This window comes from Rhizopus delemar, genomic scaffold (genome assembly GCF_000149305.1).
Source record: "Rhizopus delemar RA 99-880 supercont3.6 genomic scaffold, whole genome shotgun sequence".
NCBI lineage: Eukaryota > Fungi > Mucoromycota > Mucoromycetes > Mucorales > Rhizopodaceae > Rhizopus > Rhizopus delemar.
The window spans coordinates 1,412,659-1,437,685 of record NW_027137832.1 but is presented as its reverse complement, the minus strand read 5'-3'; the positions used below and the strand labels follow the sequence as shown (position 1 = coordinate 1,437,685).

The window sequence follows — 25,027 nt, the reverse complement described above, 5'->3', positions numbered from 1 at the left end:
TACGCAATCTCAATTTTACCAAAGAAAAAATTGCTTGCTTCCTGTTTCCACTTTAAATGACAGATGTTCAACCCTCTAGTCAATCTGACAGGTGAAGTTTTTATTTGGACCGAGAGTTTCTCTAACCAAGTGCATTTCTTTAGACATAAAATGGTCATCTCATTAATTTCCCTTTTCTTGTAAACTTCTTACCTTTTTACTAAAACGATTTGCTTCCTGAATGAAGGCAAGAAAATAGAGAGAAAAAACTTTGTGTTATACGAGTACCATAATCTTACCTTTGAACTAAACATACTGTATAAAAAAGTCAAGAGCCCAAGTAATTGAAAAGGTCTCTGACGTGGTGAGACATTAGCTGTTGAGTACTATTAATTTTCTGTAAGCCTTGCTGATTTTGTCTTTGTTTACCTGCTGCATATAAGGAAAATGAATTTTATTTTGGCTGGATTAATTCAAATAAAATTATATGCATTACAAAAAAGGATGCAATAAAACAAACCGATTTATCATTGGAACTTGAGATAGATGGAAAGGATAATTGATAGTAAGGATTTCTGAGCTGATTCATGAACTCTTGTAGATCTATGCTCAGAGTGGTTTATTCATGCAGACACTAATAGATTTTCAATGCCTTTATGTTTACAAAAGAATATTTTAGCAATCAATAAAAAAAAAGACTTTCTTTTTCTTCCTTCTCTTTTCTTTCATTTTTTGCTTTTACTACTTTTTGTTTGACGTATATTTTATATAATGCTTTCAACCAAAAGACTACAGTCTTTTAATACCCTGATTCGCTTCATGAAAACAAGAATAATTATTGTATTCTTTTTGTTATACATTTTAATCACACTACACATGTTTAAATCATCACTGTATAGTCATCTCACTTTACCACATTATTATAAAATGCAACACAACCAACGTTATTTAGCTTATCTACCTCATTCTGGTTTATCCAATCAACGAATCGAATTAGCAAACGCATTGTTACTTGCTTACATGTTAAACCGTACATTACTAATACCACCCGCATTTTTCGGAACTGTGTTTGGTTGGATGCCAAGAGAGGAACTCATGAGTCGTCTCGAGTGGCTTACAACACCTAAACCTTTCAATTTGCTCTGCCAAAGCCCAACACCTAAAAAATTAGCAAGCTACATTCAACAATCTCGATGTGAAGAATATAAACACTTAGGCATTTTACACTGGTCAGAATTACATGATCTATCACCACTGCTAGTAGATATTCAATATCAGTTTCAAAACATCATGTCCATGAAATCAATTCAGGAGAACCTTGGCTTATCAGATGATGATATTTATAAGCATGAAGATGCACATCTGTACGATTGGCGCCTATATGAAAGTCGAGAAGAGGCTGCGGAAATATTAAAGGAACAAGCAAATTACATAGACTCATTTTCAGGAAGAAGATATTTCAAGTTGTTGCTTCCGCATCATTTTGATAGGAAGGAAAAACTACTCTTTTTGGGTGGAGTATTTGGTTCGACTCGGTTGAATGTGGTCGATCCCAAACTGAAAAAAATGCAGGAAAAAATTGCGCATGCTTTGCATTATCGATTGGATACATCCTTGGGCATCACTGCTCAATCGATCGTAGATTATATGGGCGGTAAAGGATCCTTTATGTCTCTTCACTTTCGTACAAAAGACAATCCATTCAAAAAGAATGTTTCTATTAATCTGGAAAATTTTGTAAAGAACATGACTGAAATCGTTGGAGAACACGAATCAGAAGAATGTATTAAAATACTACCAAAAGACATTGAAATGACTGTGGGAAAGAAGGTGAATGTGTACATAGCAACTGACTACAGAGATCCGAAAGGTAAAAATAGTACTCTACTTCCATGGTTCCAAGAATTTCCTTGTACGACTGTTTTGAGTGATATACCAACAGATCTTTTTGCTCCCTTGGATGATTCAAGAGATATGGTGTCACCCTCAAAGTCTTTTAAAAATTTCTTGATTCCTTTAGTTGATGCTATCGTAGCAGCACATGGCAAAAGTATACTGATAACGCCAAGGTCAACATTTTCAAAATATATCGAAGAATTACATCAAGTTTGGGTATCTTGAATGTTTCTTTATTTGATTGTATATACACACATACACAATTGGATCTACTCTAAGCATATAAACAACCATTCCTTCCAATTTCTCTCTTTTTTTTTATGATTCTGTAATCAATGCACAAATCATTCTATACAAAAAGTAAAAGAAGCACTAAATCAAAAAAAAAATTAGATTTTTTGATAATTTTGCTTTAATTTGAACTTACAATCAAGTAGAACCCTACTTTCATGAAGCTTTCCTTTTTATGCTGAGGTAGTGTACGGAATATCTCCGTTGCATCATACATATGATGTCCATTCATTACTCTGTAAACATTAGTTTAAGCAACTAACTGCATTATTCCTCTTACTTTCTAACGTTATAAATAACCAAGGGTAAATTCAAAAATGCTGCTATCCAACTTCCGTTGATAAGGAACATGAAAAACAGGAATGCGTGTGCGCCCATTTCAGGCAATACAAACTGATTTCTTTGCTTAGCTATATATGCTTTCTTTTTCTCATTTGTCCTCACTTACCTGGTTCAATTTATTACAGAGATCAATAGGGTTAATGTAATCACATTCTAAGTCGGAAAACATGATAACCTAATGCAATTCGTGTCATAAGCAAAAATAGTGTTGTTAAAGACTGTACTTACAAAAAAGATCATCACAAATAAAAGTAAAGCAGCCATGATGACTGCAAATAGAAAGAGCATGGCTTCACCTGTCATTATTACTTGAAATTAATTTCTTTGAAAAAAAAAAAAAAAAAAAAGATAAAAAGAAAGGAAAAATAAAGAAATAAAAGACTTTCTTGTACTACCATCCGCACAGCATAGACGCGTACTTTTAATTATTATCATCACTTTAAACAATACGCTCAAGTTCTTTAGCATAACCTAAAGTGCGTGTGATTGTTTGTTCCTGTGGGATTTCTACAATGCTGTCATCTTCTGCTACAAAATAAACCCTTTGTTCAGCTGGGTTTAATTTCCATCCGCGTTCATTAGCAAACGTCAGCAATTCCTCGATATTCTTCAGGAACAACAAAGTACAAGCATCGTTCAAAGGAAGGTATTCATATGCTCTTTCGCTACAGCTAGCAATTTCGTGTCTAAAAGAAGAAAAAAGCTTTCTGGGTCAGTTTCTTATGCTACATACATGTTATGCAATTTTCTTTTTACCTAGTAGTATTCATCAAGATATCATAAAAAAACATAAATTCTTCTCCTTTTACAATACTCTTTGCATTCCATACTTTATTATAACTTCCTTCCATTAAAAATTGCTCTATTAAAAAATTGTTAAGCCTCTAGCTGTTTTTTTATAAAGCAGAACATATACCTAAATCAACAGCTTGCTTAATATATGGATTTGTTTGTAATTGATTGAGATCGATGCTCTCAAGCGTTGTGTGAAATTCAGACAATTTATTCTGTGATAACAATCGAAGCAGATTTAATCCAAGCAATGGATACATTTGTTGAGAAGGAGGAAGAAATTCTCTAAAGCACCTGAATTAGTTTTATGTAAAGTGTACGTGTATGAGAGAGGGTGTTTACAAAAGATCATGATAGTAGCTGTTTAACTGTGAAATATATCTTTCAAAAGATGCAATATCCTTAATACGAACGCTGTAATAAGCACCAATCTCAAGAATATCCCCTATTTCATTTTTATAAGTAAATCAGCTCGTCTCAATCTATACAAACTTTACGAGCAGTAGTCAATATGTTTATTTCTGTCGTTCCTAATGTTTTTGTCTTTCCTACTGTTGGTGTGAAGGTTTCAAATTCTATCATTTGGAACTATTGTATTGTTATCATACTTTTTCTTCTACAAATATGTTATAACTACCTTGGCTTGAACAAGAAGTTGCCCCATCTTTTGAAGATCTGGTGAGGCGCTACTCAATTGGCCTCCAAGTTGGTCGCGAACCTGTTCTAATTGTTGTAATGACATTGTTTTTAAAATAATAAAAGGGAGATGCTCAAACTGAAAGCACTACACGTAATGTAATCCAAAGTCACGTAAAAAAGCGGTCGTTGAAATACATCATACATCCTTATTCATGCTTTTCGTTGTGGCTCCTGTTCGATGGTTTTATGAGCTAGATGTTGCATAAGCATAAAGAAGGGGTTCACTTTAGAGTCAAGACACGTAAGCTTTAGTTTATGTTGATGAGCGATGATAGGAGGTCCTTATTTATTAAAAAATAAGGATTCGGAAAGCGGTAGACTGTGCTTGCCTTTGAGTACGGACATGATTTGATGACAGTGTAAAAGGGTGTTTATGAGTGATAAAATTAGAGACAATTGTAATTCTAAATAGTAATGCAGATCAAGAAGAGTATATGTACTACTTACTTAATAATTTCTTCTCATGCGAAGGCGGGAACACTATGCCTTCAGAGGATGGGAATCCATGTCACACGAGTTATAGGAGTATCTGGCATAAGAACAGATGGCAATAAAGAGTCCATGGCTTCCATAGTAATTTTTTAATAAGATTGCCTTCCCTTATATTTCGGAATTCTTCCAAATAGGGTGCCAAGGATAAAATACTCAAATAAACCATTCATCTTTTAAATATTTAGTGTCACTTGCTTACTTATGAAGAAATGAAACCATCAATCAACTCTATGGAGCTGTAGTTAATAGAGCTTCAATAAATATGCTAGGTTAAAAGCGGTGAATTTGATCAAGTTATTATGCTTTAGGTCTTTGAAATATGGCATTTTTGAAAACTAATTTCACATGGAATATAAAAATTAAAACAAGATTTCATGCTTTGTTCATAGTCTTGAATTTCTTTTCTTTTAATGCCAGATACTTCATTCCTTGATACATCTTCTCTCCCTTTAAATTTTATTTGGTATAATTTTAGCCCATTCGAGTACCCTTTGGAACTATCAGCAAACAAAAGATACTGAAGACTAAATAGTTTACTAAACAAAGATACCTCAAAAATGGTATACAAAGCGATAGACAGAAATGAAGGCTCTGAGATAGCATGGAATATAATAGGTATACTTTAATAGGCAATTATAGATCTTCTTTATGTACATCTATGTGATAGATCAATAAACATAATATTGCACATGAAGTTGAATTACTAAACTCTATCCAACATCCAAATATTATTGCATTTCATGATGCTTGGATTAATAAAAAGAGAAATGAATTGATTTTTATTACTGAGTTGATGACTTCGGGTACTTTTCGTCAATATATTCAAAAGCTTGGCTTGCCCAATGTAAAAATTATAAAGAGATGGAGTCGGCAAATACTAAAGAGGTTATCTTATTTGCACAGCCATCGTTCCTTGATTGTCCACAGAGATATAAAATGTAACAGTATCTTTGTTAATGGTGCTCGCGGTGAAGTCAAAATAGGTAACCCGGATATAAGTTCTGTCAATAAAGAAAAGGGCAGATTAACAGAGATAGTGATGAAAATTTTATGTAACAATTTACAGTAAATCAAAAGGATAGTATGTAGTTATTAATAGGCAAACGCACCAGTTAAAGCTGATCATTGTTTACAATGCAAGTATATTCTGAGAAAAATTGGGCTGTGTATGAGATAGGTCATTATTATTATCATCGTTCTGCAAAAGATGCTCAGCAGGTTCCTAATTCAAAGCATGAGCTAGTCTGTTTCGTGAATATAGCTTGAAATTGAAAAGTAGCCAAGGAAAGCTAAGAAGTGGAATCAGTTTATGGAGCAAAAAGAGAGGAAAGAATGAAGCTATCCGCATTAGACTCTGTATCGGATTCTAAACCGGTGGAGGAAATGCAAAGACACTGAACTACAAATTGATGAGTAAAGAAATTTGGAGTAGAAAATGAAGTACTAAGGCGGTTACATTGACGTACTGTTTAGGACTGCAAGTTCGGCATCGATAGATAGGATTGGCATGATGACTCAGCAAGTATTTTTAATTGTTATGAGCTTTTGATCGATATTTCAAAAGCAACAGGACCAAGATTACTCCGCTTTTTTGTAATAAGAAAAGTTGTTGGATATTGCTACAACGATAGTATTTAATGAGTATGGTCTTCATAAGTCATAGAAGCCTATGATTTGTCTATGCTCAATTGCTGGTAGGCTTACTAAAATATTGATAGATATTTATGGTACCTACAACTTCGCTTCTTAAAAAATGAAACAAAAGGAATTTGAAAAGAAAAAATAATGATAGAACATATTATATAATTTGAATAAGCTTCATAATAGCTTAACATAGAATATGGCACCAAGGTTGTGTTATTTTTATTGTGTAGTAATATGCTTAAAAAACGGATGATTTCAACTCAACTAAAGAAAAAGAGTGGCTAGTGGTAAGTAGTTGGGGAGATTGTTGTACTAGGTCCATTTCTCCCCACGCTTAACGTGTCGGCGATACAGTGGTAGCAAAATACACACACCGCAAATGTTAAAAACTTAAGGCTTATCCCCCAAAATAACCCCTTCCCCATTCAGAATAAGCGTGCAATATAAAAAGTATATAAGCTGAGGAATTGACTGAATTATTTAAATTAGGATTCTTTACAATGGAAAAAATTACTCTTTGCTACTTTGTTGTTGGTGATAAATTAACACGCGCTCGTGGGGAAAACATCAAGTTATTCTTGGTGGATGCTGGCTTGGAACATGAATATGTTCGTGTCTCAAGTTTTAAAGATAATTGGCCAGCTATGAAAGATCAATTGGTAAAAGATGGTTATTATGCTTCTACCCTGCCTTATATTAAAACGGGAGATAAAATATGGGGTAGAACACTCCCCGTTTTACGTTATCTTTCTGCTAAACTGGGCTATAAATATCATGGATCTAATGAAGAGGAAAATTATCTCCTGGATGTAGTCTCTGATGTAACAAATGATTGGTTTGAAAACATGAAAAATGCCTTCTTTGGTGATGAGGTAAAAATATCTTTAAAAGAAAAATGAAGGAAAACCATGCAATTAACATATGAATGCAGGAAAAAAAGAAGCATCACTTCGAAGTTCAAACTCCTAGTTGGTTAACCAAATTTGAAAACTATTATTCTGACTGTAAAGAAGGCCCATATGTATTAGGAAACAAGGTAAATTGTTTTGTAATATGGGAAATGAAAGTAGGTTTTTCTCAATGTTTTATAGATCACCTATGCTGATTTTTTGGTATACCATCTCATTGATGATGATGGTGCTCGTGATTTGTTGGATGATTACCCTAACCTAAAGTTGTTTGCTGAAGCATTCGAAGAACGTCCTAACATCAAAAAATATCTCGCTAGTTTTCAATAAAAATAAATTCTATTTTGCTCTTGAACCAATATTGGATAATTTAGAGAATTCTATTTCTTTTCTTATTTTGATTGATATATTTTTCTTAAATGTTCCTTTTTTTTATATCTTTATTATCGAATACCTTACAGGCTTTAATGCATTAGGATCATTAAGCTTTATGTTTCAATTTTGAAGCCTGTGACTGTAGACGCGATAATTTTTTTTTTATTTTTTTTGGTTGAGCGCATTCTTTCCCCCTTTTTTTCATTTGCTATTAAATAATTATGGAAACAGAGTTTGTAGACTTTAATGCCGGTCCGTTAGTTAAACCTGGAAAAACGTATGTTGCCTATAAGCCAGGTGGAAGGTAAAAAAAGAAAACATGTGGAAATAAAGATTTTCTAAAGAAAAAAAGCAATATAGTGAAATAGTAGTGGGCAGCGCGGATGCTCGTGTCAGTATATTTAAAACAGAGAAAGACATTCGTAAAGTAGCTGAAGCATCTATTGAAAGACACATTGACGAAATTAGCTGTGTTGCTGTTCATGTAAAGTTGATGTTATTGATTTAAATAGCTTCGATTAAATTCTTGTATATTAGGATTCACGATTTGTTACTGCAGGAACAGATGGATTTATCATAACCTACAAAAACAACGAATACGAAAAGATCCTTATTAGAAGCACGGTAGCCGTTCGTAGTGTTGTGTTTAATCCTCAAGGCATGAAAATCGCAATTGCGGGAGAGTAAGTAAAAGAAAACGATTAATTAAACAACTACTGATGTGTGCACATATAGTGATAATGATATTCGTGTTGTATTGATTGCTGATAATTCGAAAATTGTTAGTTTACAAGGTCACACAACTAGCCTTAAATCTATTGATTACGATCCAACTGGTGAATATATTGCTTCTTCTTCCTGTGATGGCGATATTCGTATCTGGAGCGTTGGTCCAAATGAACCTGCTCCTCGATGCGTAAAAGTGCTCAAGAATATCACACCTGCTAGTAAACCAGATCATGCATTGACAGCTAAAGTTTTATGGAGCCCAGATAAATCGTGTTTTGCCTTTCCTGGAAAGAATAATGATATTCGCATGTTTACCTATGGTTTGTGGACACCTTATTCGACTTTAGAAAATGGTCATACAGAGGTAAATAAGGAAAAAATGACAAATCAAAAAACGCGGTTAAGATGTTTATTATGTGTGGTAGACAATTAGCACTTTTAGCTGGTCTCCTAATGGCTACTATATGGCAACTACATCTAAAGATAAATTGTTGATTATTTGGGATGTAAAGAAGAAGAAAATGGTTAGAAAGGCAATCGTAGTAGCATCTATAACAGAAATTGCTTGGCATCCTGAAGAAAACCAACTCGTTTTTGTAAATGAAAACAATAATATGGATATAAACCTCTGCATACTAACTCGTAATTAGGCAAATGAAAATGGTGAAATTATGTATTGGGATGAAGTCATTCCTGAAGGAAACAGTAATTACCCACATCCTGCAAAGATGCGTCGAAACACACAAAGCGATATTTTGGAAACTCAATCTCAAGATCCTTACTCTTTAGAACCAAGTTCATTAGATCCTCGCTTACTTGAATCACGTGCAACAAACAAAGCTAATGAACACTTTTTTGATACGATGGCAGACGATGAGGACGGAGAGGACCTTAGAAGTGAGGAAAATGATGATATAGATATGATGGATGCCGAAGATGATTTTGTAATTGATGATGATGGGGCAGGCTATGCTGAAACACCAGAAGAGCGACAAAGAATGCAAGCTTTGCATCAACAACGGTTGAATTTATCGCGTATGGGTGGCAATCAGTATCAACGCCCTGTTGTTTTTGACCCACCAAGTGCTTTTCAACCAGGAGAAACACCATACAATAAAGATAAAGATAATAGAGGATTTGATCCGATGGAAGGTGAACGTAGATATTTATGCTACAATCTCGTTGGTGCAATGTACACTATATACCAAGATAATCACTCTATTATCAATGTTGAATTTCACGATCAATCTGCACACCGTAACTTTCATTTTACCGATTACTCTAATTTCACTATGGGCGCTTTAAGTGAAGCAGGCTCTATCTTTGCTGTTGAAGGAAAAGAGGCGCTTGAAAAACCAAAAAAGACTAGAATCAATGATGAAGGGGAAGAAGAGACAGATGACGAGGAAGATGGTGATGATCAAGAAAAGATAACTGCATCTACTTTACATTTTAGGCCTCTCAGTATGAGGGCAGGAGGAGATAAAGATTGGACTTACCATCTTCCACTTGGAGAAGACGTTGTTGCAGTAGCTATCAATAGCGCTTCAGTAATTGCAGCTACATCAACTGGATTTATTCGTATCTTCTCACTGTCCGGTATTCAGAAACACATTTTCACATTGAACAATATTGTGACTCTATCTGCTATGAATGATCTTGCCCTTCTTGTTTATGCAGCTGGTCCTGCTTTTACAGGCCAACAAAACATGGAATATTTATTGTTAAATACAGATGCAAATGAAGTTTTACAAAAGGATAAAATACAACTTTCAATCGGCAGTGAATTAGCCTGGGCTGGCTTCTCAGAAACTACACAAGCCGCTATATATGACTCTGAAAGCATTTTACGTATCCTTCACCATCAAAGAAGACCTAATCAAGCAGCTTGGGTTCCTGTATTTAATGGAAAAGCACACGCAAAGTCTATACAAAGAACAGAAAGTTATTGGCCAGTTGGTGTATTGAGGGATCGATTAATGTGCATTATTCTTAGAGGAGATAATAAATATCCCTTTTTCCCTCGTCCTCCTGTGAACGAAGTACCCTTGGAGCTTCCTCTTATAGAACCTACTTCAGAAACAGGCAAGATCGAATTGGCTTACTTATCAATGTTATATCGAGATTTGCATGAAAGAGATGAAGCTGAAGCTACACAGAGGCAGGATGAATACCAAGATGCTTTCGATAGCGCTGATATTGAAATGGACAAAGATATATTGAGATTGATTAATATTGCATGTAAATCAGAAAGGCATTCAAGAGCACTAGATTTGGTAAACTCTCTTCGTTTATCTGAATCAGTTGATAAAGCTATTCGTGTTGCTACCTATCACCATCTTTCTAGCTTGGCAAATAGCATGATGAGAGTCAAGGAGGTAATACATAAACTGCTTTTCCCTTTTTCGTATCTCATAATCTATCAATAGCTTAAATTCATGTCTAGAGCACGCGTGCTACCTCCATCTTTATCAGAAGCACTAGCAAGTCAACCAAGGTACATACTATTTGAAATAGTGTATATATATCTTTAACACTTTGTTTTATTGAAGTATTTATGAATCAAATATGCCTTCCTTAGAAAATGGGCTTTCTTTACTTGAAAAAAATGAAAGTGATGGCCGTAAAAGGCTTATACTTGATGATGATACAGATGACGTCGTAATGGATTCACTGAACAACAATTCACATAAAACAAAGAAGCCAAGACCATTTCAATTTTCCTAATCTATTTTTCTTTTCTTTTTTTCTCTGATCTTTGTATTTACTTTTATTATTTAGAATGTTGTATGTAAAAACTATAAAATCAAAATCAAATTCAAATTGATATTAAATACTGCGTAAAATGATTCACTTGTATAATACGCACTAATAAAAGATATGCAGCATGGATAAGGTATCTAATAATCACTTATGCGTTTAGTCGATTTAATGGACTCAGGCATTCTCATTTGATAATCTATTTCGCAGTATATTCTTTAGATGAAATGTGTTTTCTCTTTTTCTTCAGTGTTTTTTCTTTACCTCCATTCTGTGTAATGTATCTCACCCAAGGTAGTGCTTGATAACCACTCTTCTCTACAATCTTCAAGTATCTCACTTGAATACCTGAAACTGTAAAATAAGGGATTTCATACTTAATATTAATGGGCGCTTTTCTTTCTGTGTCATCAGCTGCCTGAACAGATGGCAAACCAAAATGTGCACGCATAATGAACTCCTTTCCACCTTGAAATTGTTTAATCTTCCATACCAAACATGACTTTTCTGGTTTATATGATACAGATCCACTACTTGCCTTTGAGTTTTCATTTGTTAATTTTTTCATACTACTGTTAATGAATAAACTACCTTGAATTTTGGAGTATCTGCATCGTCAGGAACCGGTACTTCGATTTGAACATTATTAGCAGTACTCTTACGCTTGAACTGTGCCCTCGCTTTTACAAGATATTCAACACGGGATCCTGAATATGTTTCGACAACAGCCTCTACCCAAATGAGTGGCTTAACAGTTGTTTGCAAACGATAGCTCATCAACTCAAAATCACCATCAGGAGGAATAAAACTGATAGTGCGGTCATTTTCAAATCGAGATAGTCGAACACACTGGTGAAATTTAACATCTTCCATTTCAATAGCCTTTGTAGCTGAGGCACCTCTTCCAGTTGCTTCAAACATCACCTTATCGTTTAATCCCAAACGAAGCTCGGGCATACCAGACAAATAGCACCTCATCTTGACTGAACCGAGCACCTCACTTCTCAACACATTGCCATTCGCATTGACCTTTTAAAAGAGCTAATCAACAAAAAATGCTTCCATAGTATTTTTTTTTTTTTTTTTTTTTTTTTTTTTTTTTTTTTTTACCAATAAATTCACACTTTCAATAACATCCAGGAATACTTCATTCTTTTTATATTTGATTCCTTCTGATCTCCAAGATACTGCATTAGTAACAGCCATAGGTGGGCGCACTTGCACTTCAAGTTTATGAGCATCTTGCGTGATATATCTAAAGCAACAATCATAAGTTCTTTTCTCTCTTAAATAATTAAATTTAAATTCATCATTACTCTTGTAAAATCTTTGTTTCTGTAGTCTGTGGATAGCCAAAATCCATCATCTCATCCAAAAGTTCATACACTATCACAAAGTTATCTCGAATTGATTCTTCTTCTAGTTCTTTAAAGTATTCAGTAAAGACCTCTGTCAGTTTGTGCAGATAAAGCATGATAGATGCAGCATTGGTGTTTTTTCGAGTCAATGCAAGTACTTGCAGTTAAAGGCGATGTAAGTCCATTTTTTCTGTGTTAAAAGCGAGCGCGTTTTAGGACTTACAATAAAGATTACTGTGCTTCAAATATAAATAGTTTATGCCTTCGTATGTGAAACAAGGCAAAGGGATCTGCTCATCTTCTGCTTCGGAAATCTAGATGTCCCTCGAGTAAGTATGAATACTTATTTAATGTAAGTTAATTGCTTTTACCAAGGGCATGAATTTTTCTACTGCACTCATCGGGATATCGCCTCTATAATTACGAGAAATAAGGACCTTTCCTTTAAGATCCAAAATGAAAACTAAATCCGCATTAGTTTAAAGAAACTACAAAAGATACATTTTTATTCTTTACTTGCAGAAGCCATTGTTTTTCTATTGCAAAAAAAAAAAGTGAAATTAAAGAGTAAGAAGATATTAAGGGAAACGATTAATTCATCTTTGAAAGTCCGATAGTAGCTTTCCAGGCTCTGGTGATATGTAAAATAATTGATGAATCTGCAGTTACTGCTGTTCTTGAAGATATTTTGTGATTGGCATTAGTAACTATCGTATATAATCCGACATTCAAAATATCGATGCCACCGCTCAAGTATCTATTTCTTAATACAAACACTTTTCTCTGGCAAGGCCGTCCCAAGTTTTGACTGTGAATTCAGTTTTTTTTTTCCTATTGAAGGTAAAATACCTTAATTTCAGTATCTATTAGCCCCAAATGCTTTCAAGTAGTTTTTCTTTGCAAAAACAGAGCCTGACTGTTATAATCGCCATTGCTGAGGAACAAATAAACCAAAAGGGGATATAAATTGAATAAAAATAAGTTCTGCCTATCTATATTTGTTTCCAGTATATCATGTCAAGATACATTGATCTTGTTCATTTTCTAACAACCGGATGAAAAAGGATAATTATAAGCGTTTAAGAGTGAGCCAAAGTCATAGAACTAATGTACAACGCTATCTCAAGTCAAATGAATGATATACAAGTTTATAACATATTAATAAGCTTCGCCTTCTATCGAATCCTATCCTTTTATTACAGTTTTAGTGCGCATAGCGCCATACCAACATTGTTTACAAGTTAAATTAAATTCAATTTTTCATCATGAATGAACAAATAAGGCAAATGATGCTCAATCCTGTGTATCTTCCAAGATTCCAAGACCATATTTTTAAAAAAAGCATTAATGCCACATCCTGTAATATCGAGCCATACTAGTTCCCTGGAGCTCCGTACCAAATGAACTAATCCATTTTCATTTACATTACTCAAAAAAGATGCTGAAACATATTGTAGATTTTTACAATGTTTGCTTAGCATCTCGATACCCCTATTATCAATTCTCCAGCACCGAGTTAGGTATAATAGTTTCAAATTTGGGCAATAATTTGATATTGATGCCACCGATGCATTTGTTAATTCGTATGCTGAATTAAGCTTTAGATGTGTGAGTGAAGAACCAATATTTGAGAGCAGTAAATCTATGTCCATATCCCTCAAAGATACAACAAATTCTAAGTCTAAGTGTTTTAATTGACTTAAGCCTCCAAGATCCCGATCGGTATATACGATATTTGCTAAAGATTCAATCGTCAGATTCCTCAATAGGTTCAGCCAAAGCCCTTTTAGTCTAGAGGGTCTTTTGCTTTTATGTGTTGATTTTTGATAAAAAATTGGAAACAATGCTTTATCTGTAAGGTTTTCGCATCCAGACAGATCTAGATATTCAAGGTTATAGCAAAAATTGAGCACATTACAAATCTGTTCATCTTTAATAAATGAAAGCCATTCCGCTTCTTTGGAAGACGTATCTATCTCTCGGTTATTTTCATTTTCTTCCTTCTCGTTCTCGGCAGTCCAAGGTGTTTCGATATGCTCTAGTCCAGTTAAATCATAGTTTACACGCTCCAAACGAACATAACCTCTAGTGGAAGGCTGTAATTGATCGTCGTTTTCAATTGCTTTTACATTTAAAGCGCTTGTTAACTGAGAGGATACTAGTCGAGGTGAAGACTTGAGGACTAACGATGATACATAAGGCCCAAATTGCTCTGCAAAATCTTTTTCTTCGAAAGTCCTCTGAAGAAGCATCCAATGAGTGAGCGTTCTTATATACAAATGACGGTAAAGCACAGGCATTGCAATTGTGTACCATAGATGATTAACTCTCACTGCAGCTGGCAAGCTGGACCTTGGTAAATGATCGAGAATTTTCTTTACAATTTCTGCTGGAAAGTTGAGTGATCGATTCGGTGTTGATATCGTCTCATAAAGAAGTGACAAGTCGTCGTCCTTTTCCCACTATGCCAAAATATACGCATATTTACTGAAGCTGAAGAGAAAAAAGTAATACATGCCGCTGTCCGGCTGAACACAGTTTTTCGTAGTTTTAAATTGACAAGGGTTTCATCTGTATACTCCAAAATACACATTCCTGATAATGTAAGCAAATGATTTTATAGCAAAAGCATGTTTAAGCTTACAACATAGATAATATGTAGATGGATCTCTTTATTATACTTATGTATCTTGTAAAGGAAGAAATGGGTGAAAATAATGATTTTCATGTTTTTGTAAACAGACTGTTCTCTTGTACACAGTTTAATACCACTCGGAGACTAAGTAGCTTCATCACTGTATTTCACTGATAAACAATGTATTATACCCTACTTGCTACAATATCTGTTGATGGCTTTAACATGAAAAAATTACGAGCAAATCCCATCCAAATTCTTAAATTATTTTTTTTATAAAACCATCAATTGACAGTATGGGCACTCTATCCTAGTAGGTTTACGATGAAGCTTCGTTATAAAGTCGAATTTGTTTAAAATTTTCCTCAATTCGTGTATATATTTTTTATATTCTCTTGTTATAAAGCTAATGGATCTTATATATATTGATCACATTTTTTCACAGTTAGTCTTCTCGTTGTATACGCCGACTACACACTTTTTTTTTTTGATGAGGCTGTAAATATCCATATCAAAATAAAATATATTATGTTTACACTTTATTCTATATGTCACAATGTTTCCAAGTTAATTGTACTTCACTTTTTATTTTAAAACTGGGTGCTTAATTCAAGCTTGTCTAATTGGGAAAAACAATGTATGCATCTACAGCCGAATTAGGAACATCTCCAGCTGTTTATTCTAGTACAAGGAATCATCGATCAGGCTATCGATAGACTATTTTTATTCAAAAGATCTTATCTTAAATTCGTTCAAAAATCTACTTAAACAATCGAGGTGTTAATAATCCTGTTTCGTATTTTCTTAAAAGTTTAACATATAGTCAACAGTCGGTACCTATAAGCTTAATCCAAATTTCTTAAATTGTAATTTTACGTTGTCTCTACGATTGTAACAGAACCAAACTAAAATGCAGCCAATCTTTCGGATTGAGACTGTTTAATTTTATAAGGAAAGAAAAAAAGGGAGAAAGAGATGTTTGACAAGGCCTTACTAATTTCTAATTATAGAAAAGAGCATTGGGATAATATGATTACACACTGACCATGTACTAGAACTATACACACGAGTATTGTCTTGAATAGGATTTGGTTTACGCATTTCTAAAAGTGTATGATCTTTTTCAATGATTTTTAAGATTTATTTCAAAACTGAATGAAGTGACTAAAAAAAGGAGAGGGTGATAATGTGAAGAGGGGTATGTTAATACTGAGTGATTCTTTTAGAGTTAGCATGCACAAGAGCTGGAATTTCCTTGAGTAGAAGGTGGCATCAAGCTAATACCATTACTAAGATTACTTCTACCACCTGCTGCATTTCTACTGTTGGATGAATGCACGCTTTCTAAGGGGATTTTATGACCTAATACAAACATTAGTTAAAAAAGGGTCTCCATTGTTCTTCTAACGCTTTACCAATGGAACCAAAAACTTGGTCTACATTTTGAGCTAATTTTGCACTTGTTTCAAAAAACAATAATCCTGCTTCATCTGCATAAGCTTGTGCATCCTCTTTCAACACTTTTCTTTCATGCTCTTCATCATTTAAAGGTTCGCCATCTTGCCCCTCTACTAAATCAAGTTTATTACCAACTAAGGCAATTACAATATCAGTATTAGCTTGTCGTTGTAATTCTTTAACCCAAGACTTTGCTTTATCAAGAGTTGACTATTATACAAATAAATCTCAATCATTAATGTAATAGAAACTTGTAGAAACTTACTGCATTAGTAATATCGTAAACTACAATGGCAGCTTGAGCATTACGATAATACATTGGAGCAAGTGAGTGAAAACGTTCTTGACCTGCAGTGTCCCAGATCTCAAATTTAATGCACCGATCTTTTAAGTTACATTTTTGAGTCAAAAAAGCGGCTAAAACAGCATAACATGAGTAAGGGGGCTAAAAAGAAAAGGATTCCAAAGGATACCTCCTATAGTGGGTTCTCTATTTTCAATATATTGTCTGTTTACAAATCGAAGAGCGATGCTAGACTTTCCAACAGCCGATTCACCTATTTCAAGTTGTCAAATAAAAAAAATAACAAAAACATATTCACATACCTAATAAGACAAGTTTTACATGCTTCATTTTTCCAGGGATTGCAGAAGTTGTCGTAGCATCTAAACTGGCGTTGTTTTCTATAGTAGAATCCATTATATAAAAAGAAGTTGAAATAAAAGAAAAAAGAAGGGGTAGAGGAGAAAAAGGAAAGACTTTAAATTTATAGAAAAACAAAAAAAAAGACTGCACGTGGTTGGCTACCACGATAGCACAAAAGTGCAAATATATTTTTTTTTTTCAGTTCAATTTATTCCCCTATAAAACTCAACATGTCAATATACAAAGCAACCTATTCAAGCGTTCCTGTATATGAATTGATCTGCAAAGATATTACAGTTATGAAAAGAAAAACAGATTCTTATTTAAACGCGACCCAAATACTTAAAGTCGCAGGATTTGACAAACCACAGCGCACTCGCATATTAGAAAAAGAAATACAAACAGGTCATCATGAAAAAGTGCAAGGTGGCTATGGCAAATACCAAGGTAACAATATCTCTTCTCAAGCAAAAAAATACACATTTCATTTACCAATACTATTTTTAAGGAACTTGGGTGCCATTTGAAAGAGGAATCGCACTAGCTGAACAGTACAAAGTAGACATTTTGTTGAGACCCCTGTTTGATTTTATCCAAGGTGAAGTAAGCCCACCACTAGCGCCAAGACAATTCAACAATGCCTCTTCAAAGATCAAGAAATTTAAAACAACAGAATCAAAAAAAAGAAAAGTAAACGATTTGAAATTAGATCTTGAAGAGCAGATTGATGAGATCAGCCTAACAGATTTAGAAACAAAAAACCGCCCTCGTAAAAGAAAACGACCTTTTCTCTTTGAACTTGGGGAAGAACAACAGTTGCTGCTTGGTAATGAATATCCAACATATGCGCAGCAGCTACTACAGTATTTTATATCAGATGAACTGGCAATACCTGTCATTCTTTTAAAGCCACCGGCCGATTTGGATATTAATGTGATTATCGATGATGAAGGACATACAAGCCTACACTGGGCAGCGGCTATGGGACGGTTAAAACTTGTGAATATTCTCATTGATTTAGGAGCAGACATTTATAGAGTAAACTATAAGGGACAGACTGCCTTGATGCGAAGTGTTTTATTTACCAATAACTTTGACTCAAAAACATTTGTATCTTTGATAAACATGCTAAAGAAAACAATATTTAATATAGACAAAAAAGATCAGACTGTATTTCACCACATCGCATCAACAGCTAGTTGGAAAGGAAAAGTGCATGCATCGAGATATTACATGGAATGCTTAATCCAAACTTTAGGACAGAATAATTTTTCTGAATTAATGTCCATTTTGAATGTACAAGATATTTACGGAGATACAGCATTGAATATTGCAGCGAGAATTGGAAATAGAAAATTGGTCCGGCTCTTGATAGAAGCAGGTGCAAGTTTAGAAATTGCAAATGAGGAAGGTATGTCAGCACAGGACTATTTGGCCGAGGCGGAAAGGAACAATCAAAATGGGAATAAAAGCTTGTTAGAACCACATCGAACAGAGTCCAATCAGAGAGAAGTACTAAGACAAAAAGTAGAAGGTTTGTTTAAGACCATCATTGTTAATGAAAAGCCACCTATCATATCGCATATGTTTAATGGGTTCACAAGTAACTACGAAAGAGACCTGATGCAAAAGGATAATCTTATAAAAGAAAAGAAGAATGAGCTAGTGTTGATAAAGAAAAGGCTGGCTGGTACACAGCATACACTAGAGCAAATACAATTTGACCCAACGAAAATGCAGCAAGTAGAAGCGGAATCAGCAATATTATCCAAACTATTATTAAAACAGACTCAAATACTACAAAAGATGACCCTACAACAACTTGTTCGCAAGCAAGACATTCAAAAGGAGAAGAAAGAGGAAATAGTATTGGATGATTTATTAAATCAAGTAAAAAAATTGCAAGAAGTTCGTAAAAAGCGTGCACAAGAATTAATCCAGTTGAAGCTACAGACACCAAGCAAAAAGCATCAGAAATACAAAAGATTGATTTCGATGTGCTGCAGTGTGTCTTATGAAAACGTGGATTTAATGTTGTTGCCGCTTTTATCTTCTTTTGACGAATTGTTGTCTTCACAACAAAAGTCTGTAAATTAAGCAGTTTTTTTTTTTTTCTTTTCTCTTTTTTTACACTTGTATGCTAAATTAAAACAGTAAGAAAACTCTTTTTTGAAGTGAAGACAAGGGGGACAAAATCTTTTTTACCATTGAATCATCATTTTAAGGCATATTGAAATGCAGTGCTGCCAGTACCAAACAGCTGTATCCAATAAGCTCACGGCGGCTTTGTGCAACTTCATTCAGCAGCTTTATTATTAAAGATTTTCCTTTATTTATGTCGTAGAACAGTAACTAATTACAGTTGACATTGATAAATGTAAGTCTTAATACAAGATCATATTTAAAATAAGATACAAGTTTATTTAAATAAGTTCATGCAATCAATTCCAAATAAACATACTCTTTTAGAATATGTATTGTATTAATGTGAATTCTTCGATAAGAAGTATGAACTAAAATAATAAGATCTTTTCCTATCGTAAGAAGTCTAATCCAATGTCATGAATATTCCTAATCTTTCACATAATTGAAATAATGTGTAAAATAACGTTATTCAAATCAGTGAGAAATTCTCAGAATAAAAGATAATCTATGACAGATGTACAAAAGAACAAATAAAATCTTTTGATAATCATAATTATGGATAACACTTGCTAAAGTACCTGAAAATTAGAAGCTCGCTTACAATAGAAGATATCAAGTCACTCACTCAATAAGATATAAATACCTGACTTCAATTAGAATAATTTTTACTATAACTTCAATTGATGTAAACATCCGCTTCAAAAAGTACGTAAACTGTTTCTCGATCGTTGTTTCTACCTTTTCCTAAGTTATCTTAATCATTATATAGCAGTTTAAACCCTTTTCGAAGTGTCTGACAATATTTTGGGGGATGTTAACAGGAACACCTTGAATGGCTTCAGCTATTCTTGTCTTCAAGCCCTCAGCATCACCAAATTGCCTTCACTTTACTTTTCTTTTGAGTAGATCCTAGAACTGCTCAATTGGGCTTAATTCATGGAATATGGAGGAAGGCTAATGCTTCTATACCACTTTTTCAATCATTCCAACAATATCATCTTCGGGTTTATGAATAGGTGCATTATCCATAATAATGTAAAAATTCTCTATTTCCGGGAACTTGTCTGTTTCATCTGGTATTTAAGACACGAACCTTATGTAATAGCCAGCAGATGCTCCGGTCGTCTTTTCTCTGCTGCTGATGCATTCTCTTTCTTCTTACTACTAGCAACTATGATCTTTTTGGGTTTGGCAGGCTCTCTCACCTCAATACTTGCAATGCGCTTAGAAGAAATATCTCCATGTATTGTATGTGAAACCGCATGAGTCGGTCAAGCTTTTACTATTGCTGGTGTGCCACTGATTGAGTGTCTTTAAGGATCTCTAATGCTGATGTTTAAGGCAACTTCATCCACAAAGACGTAATTTGTTAAATAGTTTATGCCGGTTTTTCAGTGTTACTGTTACCCAATAAAAGCGCCTTTGAATTTGGTCTTGATAGTTTCTTACAAGAGATTGAGGAGTGGCCTACTGAAGGTCAGGTTGTAATCGTACAGAATAAAATTATCAGCTGAGGACTTCTTTAAAGAGAGCCTCTTAAATGACCTGGTCAAACTTTTCACAGCATCCTGCTTTGAAGCTTGAGGGCTATCATCATAAAACTCGATGAGATGCTGCTTGATCCAGCATGATCCCGACATAGCATACAATAGCATTCTATCTATCTTCCTTCTTTTGACAGTTCAATTCCGTGATTTATCAGTTTGTCTGGCATAACTGCAAAACTAAGGGCAAGTGCATGCAACTATGTTTAGATCCAAAGTTGGTTGGGTTAGACTTATTAGACCCATAGATTCAACGTCACAAGTTACAGATACGCTGGCTTCGTCAAATTCTAGAAGACAGCCTTTTTCAGTCTTGTAGCCAACCTAAGATCACATATGTCGATTCCATTTGGGAAATAGAGGAACAAGACTTGCACTTTCTCCGCCCCCTCTTTTGTGATTCCATCTTACTGCTCATGCCAATAAATTTATGCAGAACATATATGAGGGTATTGATTCTTTTGGATATGCAGATACAAAGCATGCAAAGTACACCCCTGCAACGCTTCTTTGCTTGCCTTCATCTGCTATATTCGTTGTGATTCCTGCTGATTATTAAATCACTCGATCGTGACACAAAAAACTCAACGTTCCTCAATTCTTTATTTATAATTACCGTTTTGAATGCATATGTCCTTTATTGCCATCTGTTCAGCCTTCCTTTCCTCATTTAGTTTCCAAGCTACGCCGAGATATTCATAATCGTATCATTAATCTAAATCAACTTGTCTAATCTCTTATATTGAATCAAACTCAACCATCTGGTGAAGTAGATAATTCGGCATTCATCGATGCCTTTTGTTCGCAACATCAATGTATTTACTATAAGTTTAAGCCATTGCACTTATTTCTAACACAGAGATCCCTACTGTCATTGACAATGCCGCAAATACCAACATCCAAGTGGCCGCTTTTTTAGAAAATGCCTGTTTTTCCTGAAAGCCGGTCTTTATGGTATCACCTATTCCAATATAAACTCTATAGTCAATCACTTCTCTCAAGATTTAATAACGGTCTGACCTCTTCACAGTGTAAATTCTGCTCTGTCAATACTGAAGACTTGCTATACCTCTTCGTGCGCTTCCCTAAGAAATGGAGAGTACGGATAGATGTTTCTAATTTTTTTAGCTCATATCTCATTTTCACTTAAGACGATGTATATTCGATCCTCTGGTCTTTTCAGCGATTTCCTTTTGTTGACAACACTGATCTTTGGAGAATCAACTGCTGTGCGCCTTCCATTACCTGGCGTGCCCATTAGTGATTTACTATTGTCAAACTTCCTTTCAATGTTAAACAACTGATCGCTAGTGCTACGTCGTAGTTTGTCACTATTAAAAGAGGCAGACTCAATCTTGGCTAGTATGTTCAATCGTTTATACTTTGTTTATTTTGGTTCACACTGCCCTCAGACGCGTGACTCTATTATATTATATTTTATAAATAAAAATAAACTGTTTATTTACAAAAAAAAAAGCGCTGTAGTCTTCGTACTTGATTGATTTTAATTTTACAGTAAATAAATTTTTTGCTCAATTTGCTATGATATTAATTTTTCTTGCCTATCAGAGCTATAATAAAACCATCTTTAAGAGTATAAGAGAAGATAGATGTCTGCAAGAGGTAAATTAAAGGCCCTTAGTAGCAATAAAAGAAATAAGGCCTCAGGAACAAAATAGATATAAATTATTTTGATTGGGTAAATGCAGAACGGAAATTTAAAAGCATGCGTAATCCTCAAAAATAAAGCCCTACTACACTTATGAGTCGCAATCTTCAAAATTAGACCTCAAAAGACTTGTATTTAATGCTAGTTTGCAAAAAGTAACACAGTTAAGGAAGTTAAAGCAATAAAATTATTTTTTCAAGCATTAATAAGCTCGAATTCTATTAATAAATAAAGTGATTGAGCTCATCTTTAGTTTAAATACGCTTCTTACAATAAATCCTTTATTTAAGAGATTCTAATTGTAAGTCTGTCATAAATTTGGCTGTAATATTGCTATCACTAAGCCTTGAGCTTTTATGTAATTCATTTCCCCTCTCCTGTGATCCCTTTAGTCTTCTTTTCTTGTACGTATGGGATAAATACAGTGTCTAGCAGAAGCTGCTTGTCAAAATTTTCTTTCATACAACGTGCGATTTTATCGGAGTGCATATTTTGTACTTGTCAATTTCCTCTTTTTTCTTCACTTCTCTCATTTTCTTCCTTTTGAAGTAAAAGAAATAAATAGCAAATGGTAAAACAAAAGTCAATTGTAAGAGATTTGAATTACTGATAAATCTTTCTCAAAGTCTTTAGCTCCTGTTGACATCTTTCAAAATCAAGCCACTGAGGAAAGAGCTGAAAATGCGCGTTTGGTAGGGAGTGAACATTATACGATCAGAACAAAAAAAATTAATCTTACTGTAGTCTTCTTTCATTGGTGCTATTGCTGTAGGCGATTTAGTCAAAAGCACTCTTGGACCTAAGGGGATGGTAAGTTTAAATCGCATTTCCGTTTCTATACAATATGCCAATAAAAATGTTGATTAGGATAAAATTCTTCAATCTGCCTCAACAGGCGAAATTCTTGTGACAAATGACGGTGCTACAATTTTAAAATCAATCGCTCTTGACAATGCAGCAGCTAAAGTACTTGTAAACATTTCTAAAGTCCAAGATGACGAAGTTGGTGATGGTACAACATCTGTCTGTGTTTTGGCAGCTGAGCTCTTACGCCAAGCAGAGTTTTTGGTGAATCAACACATTCATCCACAAACAATTATTGAAGGTTACCGACTTGCATCTTCGGCTGCATACAAAGCTCTTGAGGCAAGTGCGATTGATCACAGTCAAGATAAAGATTTGTTCCGTGAAGATTTGATTAATATTGCAAAAACAACTCTCAGTTCTAAAGTGTTATCCCAAGACAAAGAATACTTTTCTGAATTAGCTGTTGATGCTGTTTTGCGTTTAAAGGGATCTACTAATCTGGAAAACATTCAAATCATCAAAAAGCCTGGAGGAAAATTAAGAGATTCTTACTTGGATGAAGGTTTCATTCTTGATAAATCAATTGGTGTCAACTGTCCTAAACGAGTTGAAAACGCAAAGATCTTGATTGCTAATACATGTAAGTAAATTGTTTGTGGTCATTCTTTTTTGACATTTTCATTCCTTATAGCCATGGATACCGATAAAATTAAAATTTTTGGTGCCCGTGTCAAAGTGGACGCCACAGGTAAATTGGCTGAATTAGAACGTGCAGAACGCGATAAAATGAAGGAAAAGGTCGAGAAAATCAAAGCCCACGGTATCAACTGTTTTGTAAACCGTCAATTGATTTATAATTGGCCAGAACAACTATTTGCCGATTCAGGTATTGCCAGTATTGAACACGCTGATTTCGAAGGTGTTGAAAGATTAGCCTTGGTGACAGGTGGTGAGATTGCTTCTACCTTTGACCATCCTGAGTTAGTCAAGTTAGGTCACTGTGACTTGATTGAAGAAGTTATTATTGGCGAAGATAAGTTAATCAAATTCTCTGGTGTGGCTGCTGGTGAAGCATGTACCGTTGTTTTACGTGGTGCTACTCAACAATTATTAGATGAAGCCGAAAGATCTCTTCATGATGCTCTCTGTGTTTTGTCACAAACAGTGAAAGAGCCTAGAACAGTACTGGGTGGCGGTTGCGCCGAAATGTTGATGTCCAAGGCTGCCGATGAAGTGGCTGCTAAAACAGCTGGTAAGCGTGCCATTGCTGCAGAATCCTTTGCGAAGGCTCTTCGTCAAATGCCCACTATTTTGGCAGATAATGCTGGTTTTGACTCCTCTGAATTGGTCTCTCAATTAAGAGCTGCACACTATGATGGCAAAAACACGGCTGGTTTAGATATGGTGAAGGGTGAAGTAGGTGATGTGAGAGAACTGGGTATTACTGAATCATTTAAACTCAAGAAGCAAGTACTTTTGTCTGCCTCTGAAGCTGCTGAAATGGTTTTACGTGTAGATAACATTATTCGCTCTGCTCCTCGCCAACGAACTGCATAAATAAAAAAAAAGCAAAATCACGTTCTCATTTCTTATAAAACCAACAAATCTTCGCTTTGTGATCATTCATTGTATTTGCACATAAGCTTCATTCTCGGATAAAACGTCGAAACCTCAATGAGGAATTGAATTATGCTGTATACTGGTCAGTGACAATCAAATAACTTGCAGTGCAATTTCGAGTAATCCAGCAATGTCATTTATAGCCATGTTTTCGCATGTTTTCATTGTGCTTTTTCTCTGATTATTGTCATATTTGTGATTAGTAATTTTGATACAGTCTTTTCTTTTGATTTTTGCA

At 34.5% G+C, this 25,027-nt stretch overlaps 9 protein-coding genes across 9 annotated transcripts; 6 read left to right on the top strand and 3 right to left on the bottom strand.

The window, feature by feature from the left end:
• Positions 1 to 906: 906 nt before the first annotated feature.
• Positions 907 to 2,100, top strand: RO3G_08560 (uncharacterized protein; the record flags this gene model as incomplete). Its single annotated transcript, XM_067663150.1, has 2 exons — positions 907 to 1,343; positions 1,470 to 2,100. The coding sequence occupies 2 exons, from the start codon at positions 907 to 909 to the stop codon at positions 2,098 to 2,100; spliced, it is 1,068 nt and encodes a 355-aa protein (XP_067519251.1).
• Positions 2,101 to 2,947: 847 nt separating this feature from the next.
• On the bottom strand, positions 2,948 to 4,042 carry RO3G_08559 (uncharacterized protein; the record flags this gene model as incomplete). The annotated part of the gene is made up of 6 exons (XM_067663149.1): positions 2,948 to 3,194; positions 3,265 to 3,370; positions 3,425 to 3,594; positions 3,643 to 3,745; positions 3,798 to 3,888; positions 3,938 to 4,042. The coding sequence occupies 6 exons, from the start codon at positions 4,040 to 4,042 to the stop codon at positions 2,948 to 2,950; spliced, it is 822 nt and encodes a 273-aa protein (XP_067519250.1).
• Positions 4,043 to 6,635: 2,593 nt separating this feature from the next.
• On the top strand, positions 6,636 to 7,373 carry RO3G_08558 (uncharacterized protein; the record flags this gene model as incomplete). Its single annotated transcript, XM_067663148.1, has 3 exons — positions 6,636 to 7,007; positions 7,067 to 7,171; positions 7,227 to 7,373. The coding sequence occupies 3 exons, from the start codon at positions 6,636 to 6,638 to the stop codon at positions 7,371 to 7,373; spliced, it is 624 nt and encodes a 207-aa protein (XP_067519249.1).
• A 324-nt stretch (positions 7,374 to 7,697) lies between these two features.
• RO3G_08557 (uncharacterized protein) lies at positions 7,698 to 10,659 on the top strand (the record flags this gene model as incomplete). Its single annotated transcript, XM_067663147.1, has 7 exons — positions 7,698 to 7,722; positions 7,787 to 7,902; positions 7,956 to 8,101; positions 8,154 to 8,511; positions 8,573 to 8,743; positions 8,798 to 10,525; positions 10,594 to 10,659. 7 exons carry the CDS (start codon positions 7,698 to 7,700, stop codon positions 10,657 to 10,659), a joined length of 2,610 nt encoding a protein of 869 aa, XP_067519248.1.
• Positions 10,660 to 11,106: 447 nt separating this feature from the next.
• RO3G_08556 (AP-1 complex subunit mu-1) lies at positions 11,107 to 12,794 on the bottom strand (the record flags this gene model as incomplete). Its single annotated transcript, XM_067663146.1, has 8 exons — positions 11,107 to 11,123; positions 11,172 to 11,445; positions 11,499 to 11,936; positions 12,018 to 12,162; positions 12,224 to 12,422; positions 12,489 to 12,504; positions 12,637 to 12,728; positions 12,782 to 12,794. The coding sequence occupies 8 exons, from the start codon at positions 12,792 to 12,794 to the stop codon at positions 11,107 to 11,109; spliced, it is 1,194 nt and encodes a 397-aa protein (XP_067519247.1).
• Positions 12,795 to 16,128: 3,334 nt separating this feature from the next.
• RO3G_08555 (uncharacterized protein) lies at positions 16,129 to 17,058 on the bottom strand (the record flags this gene model as incomplete). The annotated part of the gene is made up of 5 exons (XM_067663145.1): positions 16,129 to 16,262; positions 16,316 to 16,568; positions 16,624 to 16,775; positions 16,832 to 16,915; positions 16,965 to 17,058. The coding sequence occupies 5 exons, from the start codon at positions 17,056 to 17,058 to the stop codon at positions 16,129 to 16,131; spliced, it is 717 nt and encodes a 238-aa protein (XP_067519246.1).
• Positions 17,059 to 17,234: 176 nt separating this feature from the next.
• On the top strand, positions 17,235 to 18,250 carry RO3G_08554 (uncharacterized protein; the record flags this gene model as incomplete). The annotated part of the gene is made up of 3 exons (XM_067663144.1): positions 17,235 to 17,451; positions 17,513 to 18,042; positions 18,158 to 18,250. The coding sequence occupies 3 exons, from the start codon at positions 17,235 to 17,237 to the stop codon at positions 18,248 to 18,250; spliced, it is 840 nt and encodes a 279-aa protein (XP_067519245.1).
• A 488-nt stretch (positions 18,251 to 18,738) lies between these two features.
• Positions 18,739 to 19,101, top strand: RO3G_08553 (uncharacterized protein; the record flags this gene model as incomplete). Its single annotated transcript, XM_067663143.1, has 1 exon — positions 18,739 to 19,101. The coding sequence occupies one exon, from the start codon at positions 18,739 to 18,741 to the stop codon at positions 19,099 to 19,101; it is 363 nt and encodes a 120-aa protein (XP_067519244.1).
• A 3,829-nt stretch (positions 19,102 to 22,930) lies between these two features.
• Positions 22,931 to 24,726, top strand: RO3G_08552 (T-complex protein 1 subunit beta; the record flags this gene model as incomplete). Its single annotated transcript, XM_067663142.1, has 5 exons — positions 22,931 to 22,933; positions 22,989 to 23,054; positions 23,107 to 23,172; positions 23,230 to 23,809; positions 23,861 to 24,726. The coding sequence occupies 5 exons, from the start codon at positions 22,931 to 22,933 to the stop codon at positions 24,724 to 24,726; spliced, it is 1,581 nt and encodes a 526-aa protein (XP_067519243.1).
• Between the last annotated feature and the right edge of the window lie 301 nt (positions 24,727 to 25,027).